We start from the raw sequence: 12,131 nt of genomic DNA on the forward strand, positions 1-12,131 counted from the left end.
ATCGGCTGCATCCAGTATGCTTTGAGTAAAAAAAAATTGCTAATCTTCATAAGATCAAATGATATAGACATGATAAAAAACGTAATAACGTTTTATTTATGAACAGGCGATACAATGCTTAACAAAGAAACATAAAAGTTATCTATTGAATATTTAGAGGTTCTCGATAGTCTAAGGGTAGTTAGGTTGCCCTTTTCTCCTAGACAGAAAAGTTAACAAACTGTTTAAAAAATCCAAGCAATTTTAATATTCTGATCCATGCTCGACAACGACGATATACTTTCAGCGAGCAAGCGTTTCAATCGACCTTAATGTCCAATCGCTTAAGCGAGCAAGAGCTGTATTTCCAAATTGAAAATTTAAAAAACATGATCGCAAAGAGAATTCGCAAGCAAAGCCGTGAGCGAAGGCTATCGGCCACAACCTACGTGTGCCAATATTGGCCGTTTCTCTCGGATCACACTTTATACACACTGTACTGGCGATTGGAACATAAAACAAATCATCATGTTGTTCACCCTGGTGACGTGAATTTCCTACACATTACGGTCCCTAGTGACTATACTAAGGCACATACAGCGAGCAGCTAAAATGGAAATAAAAAGTCAGCTGACTTAAAGTGAGAATTTTTTTAGAGTTATATTTTGGTTTCCGACCACTTACAGCCACAGCTGTGGCCACTTATAAGTATGTAGTATTTCAAACTACTTATTTAATCTGTTAAAAGAGAACCAACCCTAAGTTCCGATGCATGAACAGTTATTTTATATAATATACTAGACGTGCCCGCGCGGCTTCGCTCGCGCAAGTCATCGATTTCCTAATAAGGCCCTGGTTTCTCTGGCCCGTCACCGTCACACGCGACCGGCGGCGTCTGGATGTGCGCCGCACGCTGTGCCACATGCTGTCGGTCGCGAATGCGTGGGTTTTCTGAGCCTTAGTTACCCGTCGCCGGCGACGGAACTCAGAAGCTCTGGTAGACTGCTTTTTGAACTGTTGTGTTGTGCTCTGAGCAAAATGAATACAAAAATACTTACATTCTTAGAAGATGTTCATTGTTCATGAAATAGGTACGTAAGTACCTATTGATATTATCCAAAAAAAGAGACAGTCGAACGATATTTGTATAAAATCGGCAGAAAGAATGTGCAATTTTTTAACTTGGTGCTTAAACACTTGCAGTGCAGTAAAAAAAATTTACATCGTACTTATATTCGATTATGTCGAAAACACTTCACAAAAGTACAATTCATTATTATCTTTAGTGAAATTATTTCATTTTCCATATCAAGACGCCACCTACCGTCCGTTGCTATTCTACAAATCGAATACAGACCGTCGCGTGCGGCGTGTGACCTTCGCCCGTCGACCTACCCGCCGCCGGCGACGTTTCAGAGAAACCACCCTCAAACATTTCCGAACAATACATTCGAACGTCGTCGGTCGCCTACCCGCGTCGGTTGCCGGCCGCCGGCGGCGGGTGGTCAGAGAAACCAGGGCCTAACACTTTCACTGTCCTTGCACCCAATGTGGAATCACGATTATCCTCAATTTCAATTAGGGAATGCAATCGGTAAATAGTTTGTACGAAAATAACTTGTTATTTACCGGTGTCTCGGTAATTCCCATACAATTATTACCTGTTTACATGCCCTAATTTCAATGCCTATTTTACCCATAACAGTATTAGGGTACACTTTTCAGTTAAGAACCGTGAACGTGATTTATCTACTTATAATTCTAGGCATCGCTAAACCAAAATTCGTCACATAAATTTGCAGCTTTATAGCCATGTTTATTCCACGGGTTTATTCCACAGTTGACACTTGACTTGACAGTAACGACACGACAGAACAAAATAGGCCTTTTATTTCCTGTCACTTCGAACAAAATAAACAGCTATACTACTGCAGGTGTACCAACATAACAAACTCACAAAACATAATGGGGAAAAGCAGCAGATATTCAAACCATCTTCGTTCTCCAGAAACGGGCAATACGATCTATCTACAACATGGCGTCACGTGACTCACTGAAGGAACGCTTTAAGGAGATAGACATCCTTACAGTAGCTTCACAATACATACTAGATGTGATAATGTATACTCATAAGAATATAGAGTCCTTTAAGAAACTGTCAGATATTCATAGTTATAATACACGGAACAAACATAAGCTAGCGGTTTCCAAGTTTCGTCTACAGAAAGTGAAGAAATCGTTCCTGGGAAACTGTGTAACATTTTATAATAAGGTACCCTTAGAGGCATGGGATCTGCCCTTTACTTCATTCAAGAAGTACATAAAAAGTGCACTTCTCAAAAAGGGGTACTACAAAATTGATGATTACCTGGGAGATACTACACCATGGCCGACTATCCAGGCTCAAAATCTGTCATAGTTTTGCTAGCAGTGTCCCGGGGAGACATTGTGTCATGCTTAAGGCGCTGTTGCTACTGGCTGTTTAAATTATTGATCCTTATTATTGTATAATTATAATTTGGTATATATATATATTGACTTGTTGAGTACATACTAGTTATGTATTCTGTAGAATTAGTTGGAGATTGCTAGCTTAACAGTCTCTTGACGTGAAATTTGTATTTCATACGCATTTTTTTTTCTATTTCTAGTTCTTTTGACACTTGGAGAACCTTTACACCTCCAAATTTTTATTTTTTATTATATCCTATTAATTATAATTGACTGTGGGGACCTTTTACATCTCCCAAGATCTTGTTTTCAATTAAGTCAATTTAAACTATGTAACATACAAGCACGGAATGTTGTGTCTTACATCTAGGTATACCGTATTCACTTATTATTGGAATATTTAATACAGCCCGGACAGCTTGAACATGTCATGCTCGCTAAAAAGTCTTTGCTTACGGTGACGTCGTTGATCGGGTCGCCACCTTCCCGAATGAAGGTTGAGGAGGCGATGGCTGAGATGCGCGCCATATTCGTGAACGGGTGCTGTTTGTGAAGACCGGTCTGTTTCAGCTAATAGGGGCTATGCTATTCTATGTAACATTAATTTTGAATGAGATTACGTTGAGGCACTCTGTTCGGTCCTTGTTTGTTTATTTTTCTTTCTGACTCTTGGAGACCATATACATCTCCAAGGAAAAAAGTAGATTAAGTATACATATATTTTTTTTTCCTTTGCTTAAGACAACAAGAGTCTTTTACAACTCTAAAGTTATTTTAGTTATTCGGTTTTTTTCTTCATGTATAATTTTTTTAGATGTACTTTGACACTTAGAGACTCTATACATCTCTAACATCTCTTATTAATAATCATAATAGCTTTGTACTTTGTATAATTTCTTGTGTTAATATTTTTTTTATGAATACTTTTGCTTATTAAATTGTATCTTGTTTTTTTTTAATGCATGTTAAATATAAGATGTAATGTTTTGAAAAGAAGTGGCCCGCCGAGTTTCTTGCCGGTCCCATAGTGGATACCCTCCTCCAACTGAGGGGGGACTGAAATCTTCTCGAGGCTGAGGCGTAGGGTTAGAGCCGGCGTAGTTTTATTTGACGTTCATAAGCGCATTGTAATATGCCTACTTGGAAAATAAATATTTCATTTCATTTCATTTCATTCATTTCATTTCATTTCATAATAAACTTTCATCAACTTGAACCACTTGAACTTAGGTACTCGCGAAACGAAAGACCGAGTAAGTGCCGATTGGATCCCGAATATAGCCGAAGTCTTGAAATGGTGAAGTTTATGAAATTTTCGTTAGCTAATTGTAAAATAAATACGCAGCGTAAGCGGCAGTTTTCATATACATTTTCTATTCCTATATTTAGACAATAGATTTAAATAGTTTTCTATTACGATACTTGCGTTGTATCCGAGAAACGTGGTCCAAAAGTTCTTAAAATTTGTAAGGCGCCATCTCGTTTCTTCCCTCGTTTTTTATCCCTTTCTGGTTTTTCGTTTTTATATAAGTAGATTATTACAATGTTTTCAATTGAAAGCTACAAAAGTTACTGCTTAACTAAGAGCGCCACGCCATAGTTGGCAACCCTCAAAGACCATGAGCGCCAAATCCTAGGTTACATAAATTCAATTCGGGCACCTCAGAGTGGCGCAAATTGGCGCGACCAGCGCGGGCGCTCTTTGACGGGACGCGTGACGATCGGGACCGTAAATGCATCGTGGTTTCGGGATTTGACGGGAGATCTATCCCATTAGTTTTCGACTGTGTGACGTAGTTGGATAGAGATATATTCTAGGAAGCGGGGATAGATAGGATGTTACAGTACGGCTACGTAATATCGAAGGCGGTTTACGCAATTACTCGACAGTTTAAATTTTATTTCTCTGGGTAGGTATTTTTCAATTTATTTTTAAATTGATCGCCATTTCACAGTGTCAAGCATGAGGCTAATATTAATGATATGAGAGTGATTCCCAAATGTTCCATAGGACAGTGACGTCATGGTATAAAACGGCATTTTTTGTCCCATTATGTTCCATGGAACTACATACTAGCTTTTTATTCTGGTTTTCTTGTCAGTGACGTAATAGAACAAAATAAAACTGTTTTTTGTTACTTTGTCCCATCATGGGAAAAAATAGTAATTACATTTCCTAGTTGTCCCATAGAACTATATGAGTGGTAGTTTTGGTAGATACTCAATTTTTAGCCAATACTTGGCAAACAGTGCATACGGACAGACAGACAGCGAAGTCTTAGTACTATAGTAGTAGCGATGAAAATGGCGAAAATTCACGTTGTTTCTTTCGACTTTGAAACGCCACCTGACCTAAAGAAATCATGTTTTACCTGTCACTCTGACAGTCAGACATCATTGAATAGGTTGAAAAAGTACTCCACGAATTTCTACCCAAATTGTACTGTTTAGTACAGTACCCGTTTAATAGTAGTAGTACTGTACAGTACAATTTGGGTACAAATTTATTCAATGATGTCTGACTGTCAGAGTGACGGGTAAAATATGATTTCGTTAGGATAACTTTAAGTAAGGTACACTTTTTTAAAGGTAGTACGAGATAGTATAATATAGAATAGAATAGAATAGAATAGAATAGAATAAACGTTTATTCGTGAACACAGGTAAGGTATAGGTACAAAGTATAGGTATATCTCTGTTGTTTACATAGCTGGGCACCGTTAATCAAATAGTTAACTTCGTTAATCGCTAATCCGTTACTAAAAAAGTTAACTTCGTTAATCGATAAAGCGATACATTTCGACAAATTTAACGTAAGTTAAAGTTAATCGTTAATCCGTTAACACGTGAAAAAAAAAGAGCTTTTCTTTAAATATTTAGTTGCATCAGTATCCACTATAACGTATTATATTTCTGTAAAAGGCCGAAGTACAGCTAGCCTATTGAACTCTAGGCTGCACGTGGAAGGCAGTGATCGCCTGAGCTACTGCCAAGAGCTGTGTCAGGAGAGATGCTGGCGGTGACGGGACTGTTGTGGCACTTTGGGCGGTAGAGGCTAGGGAAGCGAATGTGGTCGTAAATAGGGCTCGAATTTGCTGCCCTTCCACTACAACAGTCGCCATGGTAAAGCTTAGGATTCACCGAATCATAGTTAATAAAAGCAAATTCACGTGAAGAATACTTTTTTAGGTAATATTTCGGACTTTTAGCAATCGACATCGGTAAAACCTAGGATTTACCGGCAAATCATAGGATTTGCCGTACTTCGGGCTTTTATAGTAGCGTTCAGAACGTGTTTTTCGCAGCGCAGATGGCGCCTGTGCCCTACTAGATTAACGATTAACGGACTCGGAGAAATTTAACGGAAGTTAACGAGTCCGTTAACATTTTTTCAAGTTAACTTAAAAGTTAATCCGTTAATCGAAATGTTAACTTCGTTAATTAACGATTAACGAGTTAATGCCCAGCTATGGTTGTTTACTTGTTACGCTTAGTATGCGGTCAATTATTACCAAACGCAGTAATACGTTTCAAACACTGCCATTAGTCACTTTTATTGATTACTGTATTTTAGTGTTGTCTGCTTCGTGCTGTACAAATTAAGTACAATTATTTGACGTATTATTTACCATCTAAATTATGCTTAGAGTCGCTTGTATAGTATGGTCACGACGACGAGCCGTATAACCGTACCGTCAAAACAAACACAAAACAGAAGTACAATTTTTAAAATGAATAAGACAAAAGTACATTTATTTTCGTGAATATGTACTGCAATAATAAATTCATAACCCTCCGTGGTCGTACTGTATAGTACCACACTAAGTTTCAACTCTCTAGCTATTACCGTTTATGAGATACAGAGTGGTGACAAACGGACGGACGGTAGGACGGCGGATTGTTTATTTTTAGAAAGTACAATTTTCGTACAATTATTTACCACCATAATTTTTTTTTTTATTATTTTATTATTCTTATTCTATTAATTATCAGCAGTCCTACTGCCCTATTTTAGGTGGCGTGCCAAGGAACCACACTTTCTGCCCACGCCACTAATTTTTTTCAAAATCTCCAAAGCCTTAAGAGTACTTTTTTTAAGTACCTAAGTACAAATTAAGTACATATTTTGTACATTTGTTTACAATAACCAGGATTCAAATTATTTTATTTCAACTCACTAGCTCACACTTTTTAAAGGATTTAATTTTTTCTATAACTATCTCCTCATAATTGAGAATTGGTTCTTCTTGTTGCGAGTCCATTTTGCAAAATGATTATTTGACTACTGACTACCACGTGTCATGTTCCAGACTAATCAAAATCACAAAGACTAAACATTAAATAAATGTCATATACAAAGAAAAAGTGACCAAAGCCTCCAGTGCTCCGAGCTGGAAACGAACCAGCGTACTCCGCTTACCGGGCGAATGCCAGAACCACTCGGCGTAGTAGTGTTACTACTTAAAAATAACAAGTTAAAATATTTTCTATGAAAGTAATTTAATTTGTTCTTAGAGTCACAAAGACTAATCAACAAATGCCACTGTTTTATCAAGTGGCCAATGAGTGGTGATAAGGTAAAGAGTCTTTATTAGAATAATCGTAAAGAATTTTATTTGCTATTTAGTTGTGTCAGTTCCATGGAACAATTTCAAAAATCACGTTTGCCATGTGTTCTATGGAACAACCTTGCAATTCTGCCATATCAGTTTATTCCATCGTATTATAGTTCTATAGAACAAATGATATTTGGCAATCCTATATATTCTATGGAACAATTGCAAATAAAATCATCACTTAGTTCTATGACGTCACTGTCCTATGGAACATTTGGGAATCACTCTGATATGATACTGATACTATGCAAATCTTAGCTTTACTTAATTATAAAAAAGTTTGATCAGAGTTTAGCTTTAGCATACTCGTACCTACACTACTCGCAAAGCTTGCGTGAACGCCTGATCACTTGCGCTAGCCCATTACCACGATAGGGTCAGACGAACACCCACTTGCACAAATGTGTAGATGAGATTTAAAAAGAAAAAAGTGCGCAATAAAATGTTATAAAACATATATTTACCATGATTCACATAGTCTCCCTGAACTCTTGACTCTCACGCCGACCCTCAACAGCACGAGAAGATATTGAACGCGCGGTCTCTTTCATTTGCACAAATGGGTAAGTGTGAGTCACAGATTCATTTTAATTAGAAGAAGTAAATACGCAATAAAAATAAATATTTCTGTTACATCTATTTACCAGGTAAGTTCAATCAGCAGTAGCATACACGACCCGCATAGTCTCCGTGAACTCGGAACCCTCACGCCAGCCCGTCACTATCACCAAAGGGTCTCCAACTCTGACGAACGCGCGCTCCATCACGAACTTGCGCGCGAAGCCGACACGCTGGTTCACGTCCACCAACCAATCAGGGTCGGGCTGGTCTAAAATATTGATATAGTCATTGGTCTTGCCATAGATATTGGCCACTCTTAACAAAGCGTCATGTTGTTAGATTATGTAAAATATATCGTCTTATTCTTTATGGATTCTTTATTAGCTTCTTTTTTTCTTCTGCTTTGTAAGGAGTGGCCAGAAAAATCGTCCTAATCATTGTTATCCTAACTAATATAGGATTTACAGGAAACTATATGATAATGCTATTGGAACACGCGTGAAGGGGTAGTGCTGATTGTCAAACATTTGCTAGAGGCGGCAGTTGGAACTAGGTTTACTCAAGATTACGCCTTACGAGGGAGAAATGAGGGAAGCACAAGTTGGTCACCAAGCGAAAACCTTTGCCACCGAATCGAATTCGGAAGTTGTCGATTTTAGCTGTGATAAGTATAAAGACAAATCCGCACCTTCGTACACCAATGGTATAATGCCCCTCCACATATGAAGCTGCTTGGCGATAATCGGGTATCTTGTAACAGCCACGATGGGACAGCGAGGTTTGAAGCCGGACACAATATGGGCCGAGTGTCCAGTCGACGTGACCACGATTATAGCTGCAGCGAGGGTTCGCTGTGCCGCTAGGACCGTTGCCAGGCCGATGGCAACGGCTTTGCTGCAAGGGCATAGGCTCTGAAGACAGAAAATGTGACATATGTTTAGCACGTTCGCAGTTTACTATGTCCAGCAGGATCTTAGCGTAAGTTTTGCACAGATTTAGAATTTTAATTTATAACGGATCTTGTACATACCGAAGTAATCATATCCATGAACAGCTGCCTCGTCCACACGCAGGCCTCCGCCTCCTTGCAGGTCTTGGCCAGGCAGGCGATGGTCTCCGCCGGGAACTGGCCAACAGCCGTCTCAGCGGTCAGCACCAGCGCGTCAGCTCCGTCTAACACGCAGTTCGCTACGTCTAGCAGCTCGGACCTTAGCGGCTGTGAGTGGTACCTCATACTGCTTAGGAGTTGGGTACTGATGCCGATTGGGATGTTAGACTTGAAACAAAACAACTAGATCGGAGAAGCTTATTGTCATAATAAATTAAATTTTGTGGTCACAGTGCACTTACTGCCATCTCTCGATACTGGATTAAAAATTTTAGAACCTCAGTTTTGACAATTTGACCGATATACATTAACTAAAAATATATCAAAATTGTTAAATTTAATCATTTTGCCATATCTAACCGAGTACGTATCAAACTTCCTACCAACGGCGTGGCGCCATCTAAACGTTATTCTTGATGATGATTCTACCTTACTGAGGGCAAATAGTCATATAGGTAGATAATCTATGAGTTGTGATCAAGCAATAGGTAATGGTTTAGACTTTGCAGCTTTTACCGTACAGAAAAATATGATGCCTTTTGTAACTGAAATGTATGAGAATATTTTCTGTAGTGCCGATGACAATAAATTCATATTACCTTATTAGCACGAGCTACCATGTTCTTTTGAACTAATATCAACTTTTTAGGAGTAATGTCTGAACCCAATTCTTGTCTCGAAATTATTATTCCATTAGTCACCTGTAATAGTGTATATAAAATTTCGTTTGTAATGTATATTTAGGATATGTACAGGATGAAACATAACTATAGTGTGATCTTACAGCGAGTATATCATCAAAGTTGTAATATCCTTGGATAGTTTGGATTTGAGATACGATTGCAATCTTTTTACCCTTTTCGCCCAAAATCTGTTTTAACTCTCTAACGGCCTCGGCACTGCTTACAAAAGGAGCGATTAATATATCCAACTGAAAAAAAAAACAAATTTTGTGTTCAACTACGAGTAATAGTTGTTATTCATACCACAATTAGTTGATGCAAGTACAGTCAGCTGCAGAGAAAAGTAGACCCCCCCTGCATTGTATGCAAGATAAAGTAGATCAAGACAAGTGATCCTGATGTACCGCTAAAAGAAAGCTCAAACATAAATAATCCAAAAGTGAATAGAATCTACATGTTCCAACTGCTTAAACTAAGTGTTTTGAGTGAAGACTTCCACATCCTCTTATATGCACATTAACTATTACTAATAGTGTTTGTATTTACCTGATGGGACTTAGCCATTTCGATGTCCATCCTGTCTTTTTCAGAAAAATTCGGCATATTTAACAGCACATTAGGTATAAAAACATCTTTATATGAACCTAAAAGGCCGCCCCGATCAATCTTGCACGTTATTGTTGTAGAAGAGATGACTTCTACTATCAAAGAAATTTTTTCGTTGTCTAACAAGATGTTATTCCCTTTTTTAACTTGATCTGCCAAGTACATAAAGTCTACAAAGATGGTGTAAGTGGAACATCTATCTTTATATGTTTCGTCAGACGTTAGTCTTACTGTTTCACCAGTTTTTAGGTCAACGGTATCGCCATAAGTCTAGAAGAATAATAATTGTGTAGTAACAATATTTATACAAAAAGCCTCTGTGATATGAATTGTCAGAAGATTGAATCGTCATCAAAGTTTTAATAAACAAGAATGATCAGATTTAATGAACAAGCTGTTTCATCGTTATTCACACAACGGATCAGCTTGGCGTTCTACAGCGGGAAAACATCGCACCATATCTTATACAAAAAACCTTCAGTAGGGGTCAGATATGGGTAATCTAACCCTATATGGGTTAGATAATTAATATTTCTAAGATTAATTTTGGTCCAAAAGTATCCAAACAAAAAAAAGTCTATGTGTAATCTTACGTCAGCTATCCGTCCAGTTCTAATTTTTTTACCGGTCAGACGACCAGCAATAGCGAGTGGATACAGTTTCTCCACTTTGACACTGTAGTTCTTGGCAGCCTGTCTTATAGTTTTGATCATTTCAATGTGCTCTTCGACACTACCAAATGAAAAGTTTAGCAAGGCTATGTTCATCCCGGCTGCTATCATTTGTTCTACAACTTCAACATCGGTTGTGGATTTACCTGAAAACCAATAATAACTAAACATTAAAACACGGCAATCTTAATAAGACCGGTAGAAAAGAAAAAGCGGATGAAATATCTGGATAAGCATGGGTTTCACAGACCGATCTTAAGAAACACTAACTAATAGATGAAATCCATATGATAGTCCAACTCCATACCATGCTTGAGCTTAACGAGATTAGACATATGAAAACGTCGGAGTAATTTGATGCAGTTTACAATTGTCTGTTCGGAAAGAGAAGAGTCGTGGAGGAATGAGGAATGGAATACTCCTATATATATATAGACTCTAGTTTAGTTACCCATAGAGGCGATGATTCCAGTGAGACGCTGGCATCCAGGAGGTGCCTTGACGTCGAGGTTCAGTTGGTGGTCTAGCGGCGTAGTTGCATTCGCTGAAAGCAACTGCTGTCCCGGCAGCTCCATAGCATCATACTACATTTAAAAAAATTAGATCAATTTATGCTAATAATTCTCGATTAACTTGAATATTTTACTAGGATGACAATTTGTCTTAGAAGATAGTGAGAATCCTACTTATGAATTTTACATCAGCGATTGGATCACTGCTGGTCAAAATAAAAAATAAAATATCAACCCAAATCTAAGTAGAAAACCTAACGTCTGAACCGAAGTTACTTTATATACCAAAAATACATGAAACTTATTTTATGACCTATCAGTTTACTTAAGTAGAATGAACTTTGTATTGCCATTTCAGATTTAACTTATTGCCCATTCATTATTTATATATTTTACTTACTTCGCTTAACGCAACGTCATGGATTGTAGGCCACACCATGTTGCTAACACTATTCAAAATAAATTATATTCAAAAATAATTATATGTATTCGTATATTCTTATGAAATTAACTTGTCAACTGCCAAAAGCATGTCAACAGTGTTATGACTTATGACAGCTTATGACGTGTGTTCGTTTTTGAAATAAGGATGTATACCATTATCAAAACTTTCAAACGTACCTACTCTTTGTAACCAAAGACATAATGTAACTCCGTATAGACGGATAAAGTCTAAGAAAAAAACGTATCTCAAAGCCATACAGAAAAAGGTACGGTGGCCTAGATGGCGTTACACCTTTGGGGAACGCTCGGCTAGATGGCGTTAATAAATTAATATTTGACATTTTAATACATATCAAGCTAAGAATAGGTATAGGCCAAATTGTCAAAACTGAGGTTCAAAAGTTCTAAGCTTGTGTCGAGCGATGGCAGTCTATGCACTGTGAATACACAATTTTTACTTTGACAGTAACTCTCTATAATACTCGATCCTATAATAATAT

The 12,131-nt window shown here is 37.7% G+C and overlaps 1 protein-coding gene across 1 annotated transcript; it reads right to left on the minus strand.

The window, feature by feature from the left end:
• Positions 1-7,535: 7,535 nt before the first annotated feature.
• LOC125242204 (pyruvate kinase-like) lies at positions 7,536-11,675 on the minus strand. The gene is made up of 9 exons (XM_048150921.1): positions 11,588-11,675; positions 11,127-11,259; positions 10,598-10,821; positions 9,945-10,274; positions 9,500-9,646; positions 9,315-9,416; positions 8,638-8,883; positions 8,296-8,518; positions 7,536-7,875 (listed from the first exon to the last, which is right to left on the minus strand). Exons 1-9 carry the CDS (start codon positions 11,624-11,626, stop codon positions 7,700-7,702), a joined length of 1,620 nt encoding a protein of 539 aa, XP_048006878.1. The 5' UTR covers positions 11,627-11,675; the 3' UTR covers positions 7,536-7,699.
• Positions 11,676-12,131: the final 456 nt, after the last annotated feature.

Source organism: Leguminivora glycinivorella, unplaced genomic scaffold (assembly GCF_023078275.1).
Source record: "Leguminivora glycinivorella isolate SPB_JAAS2020 unplaced genomic scaffold, LegGlyc_1.1 Scaffold12, whole genome shotgun sequence".
NCBI lineage: Eukaryota > Metazoa > Arthropoda > Insecta > Lepidoptera > Tortricidae > Leguminivora > Leguminivora glycinivorella.

Excerpts from the sequence above, each read along its gene's own strand:
- LOC125242204 (XM_048150921.1), bottom strand. The coding sequence starts at position 11,626 with ATGGTGTGGCCTACAATCCATGACGTTGCGTTAAGCGAA. Across the intron at positions 10,822-11,126 it reads TGGAATCATCGCCTCTATGG|GTAAATCCACAACCGATGTT; the intron begins GTAACTAAACTA and ends ATTGGTTTTCAG. Across the intron at positions 8,884-9,314 it reads TGGTAGCTCGTGCTAATAAG|TCTAACATCCCAATCGGCAT; the intron begins GTAATATGAATT and ends TTTTGTTTCAAG.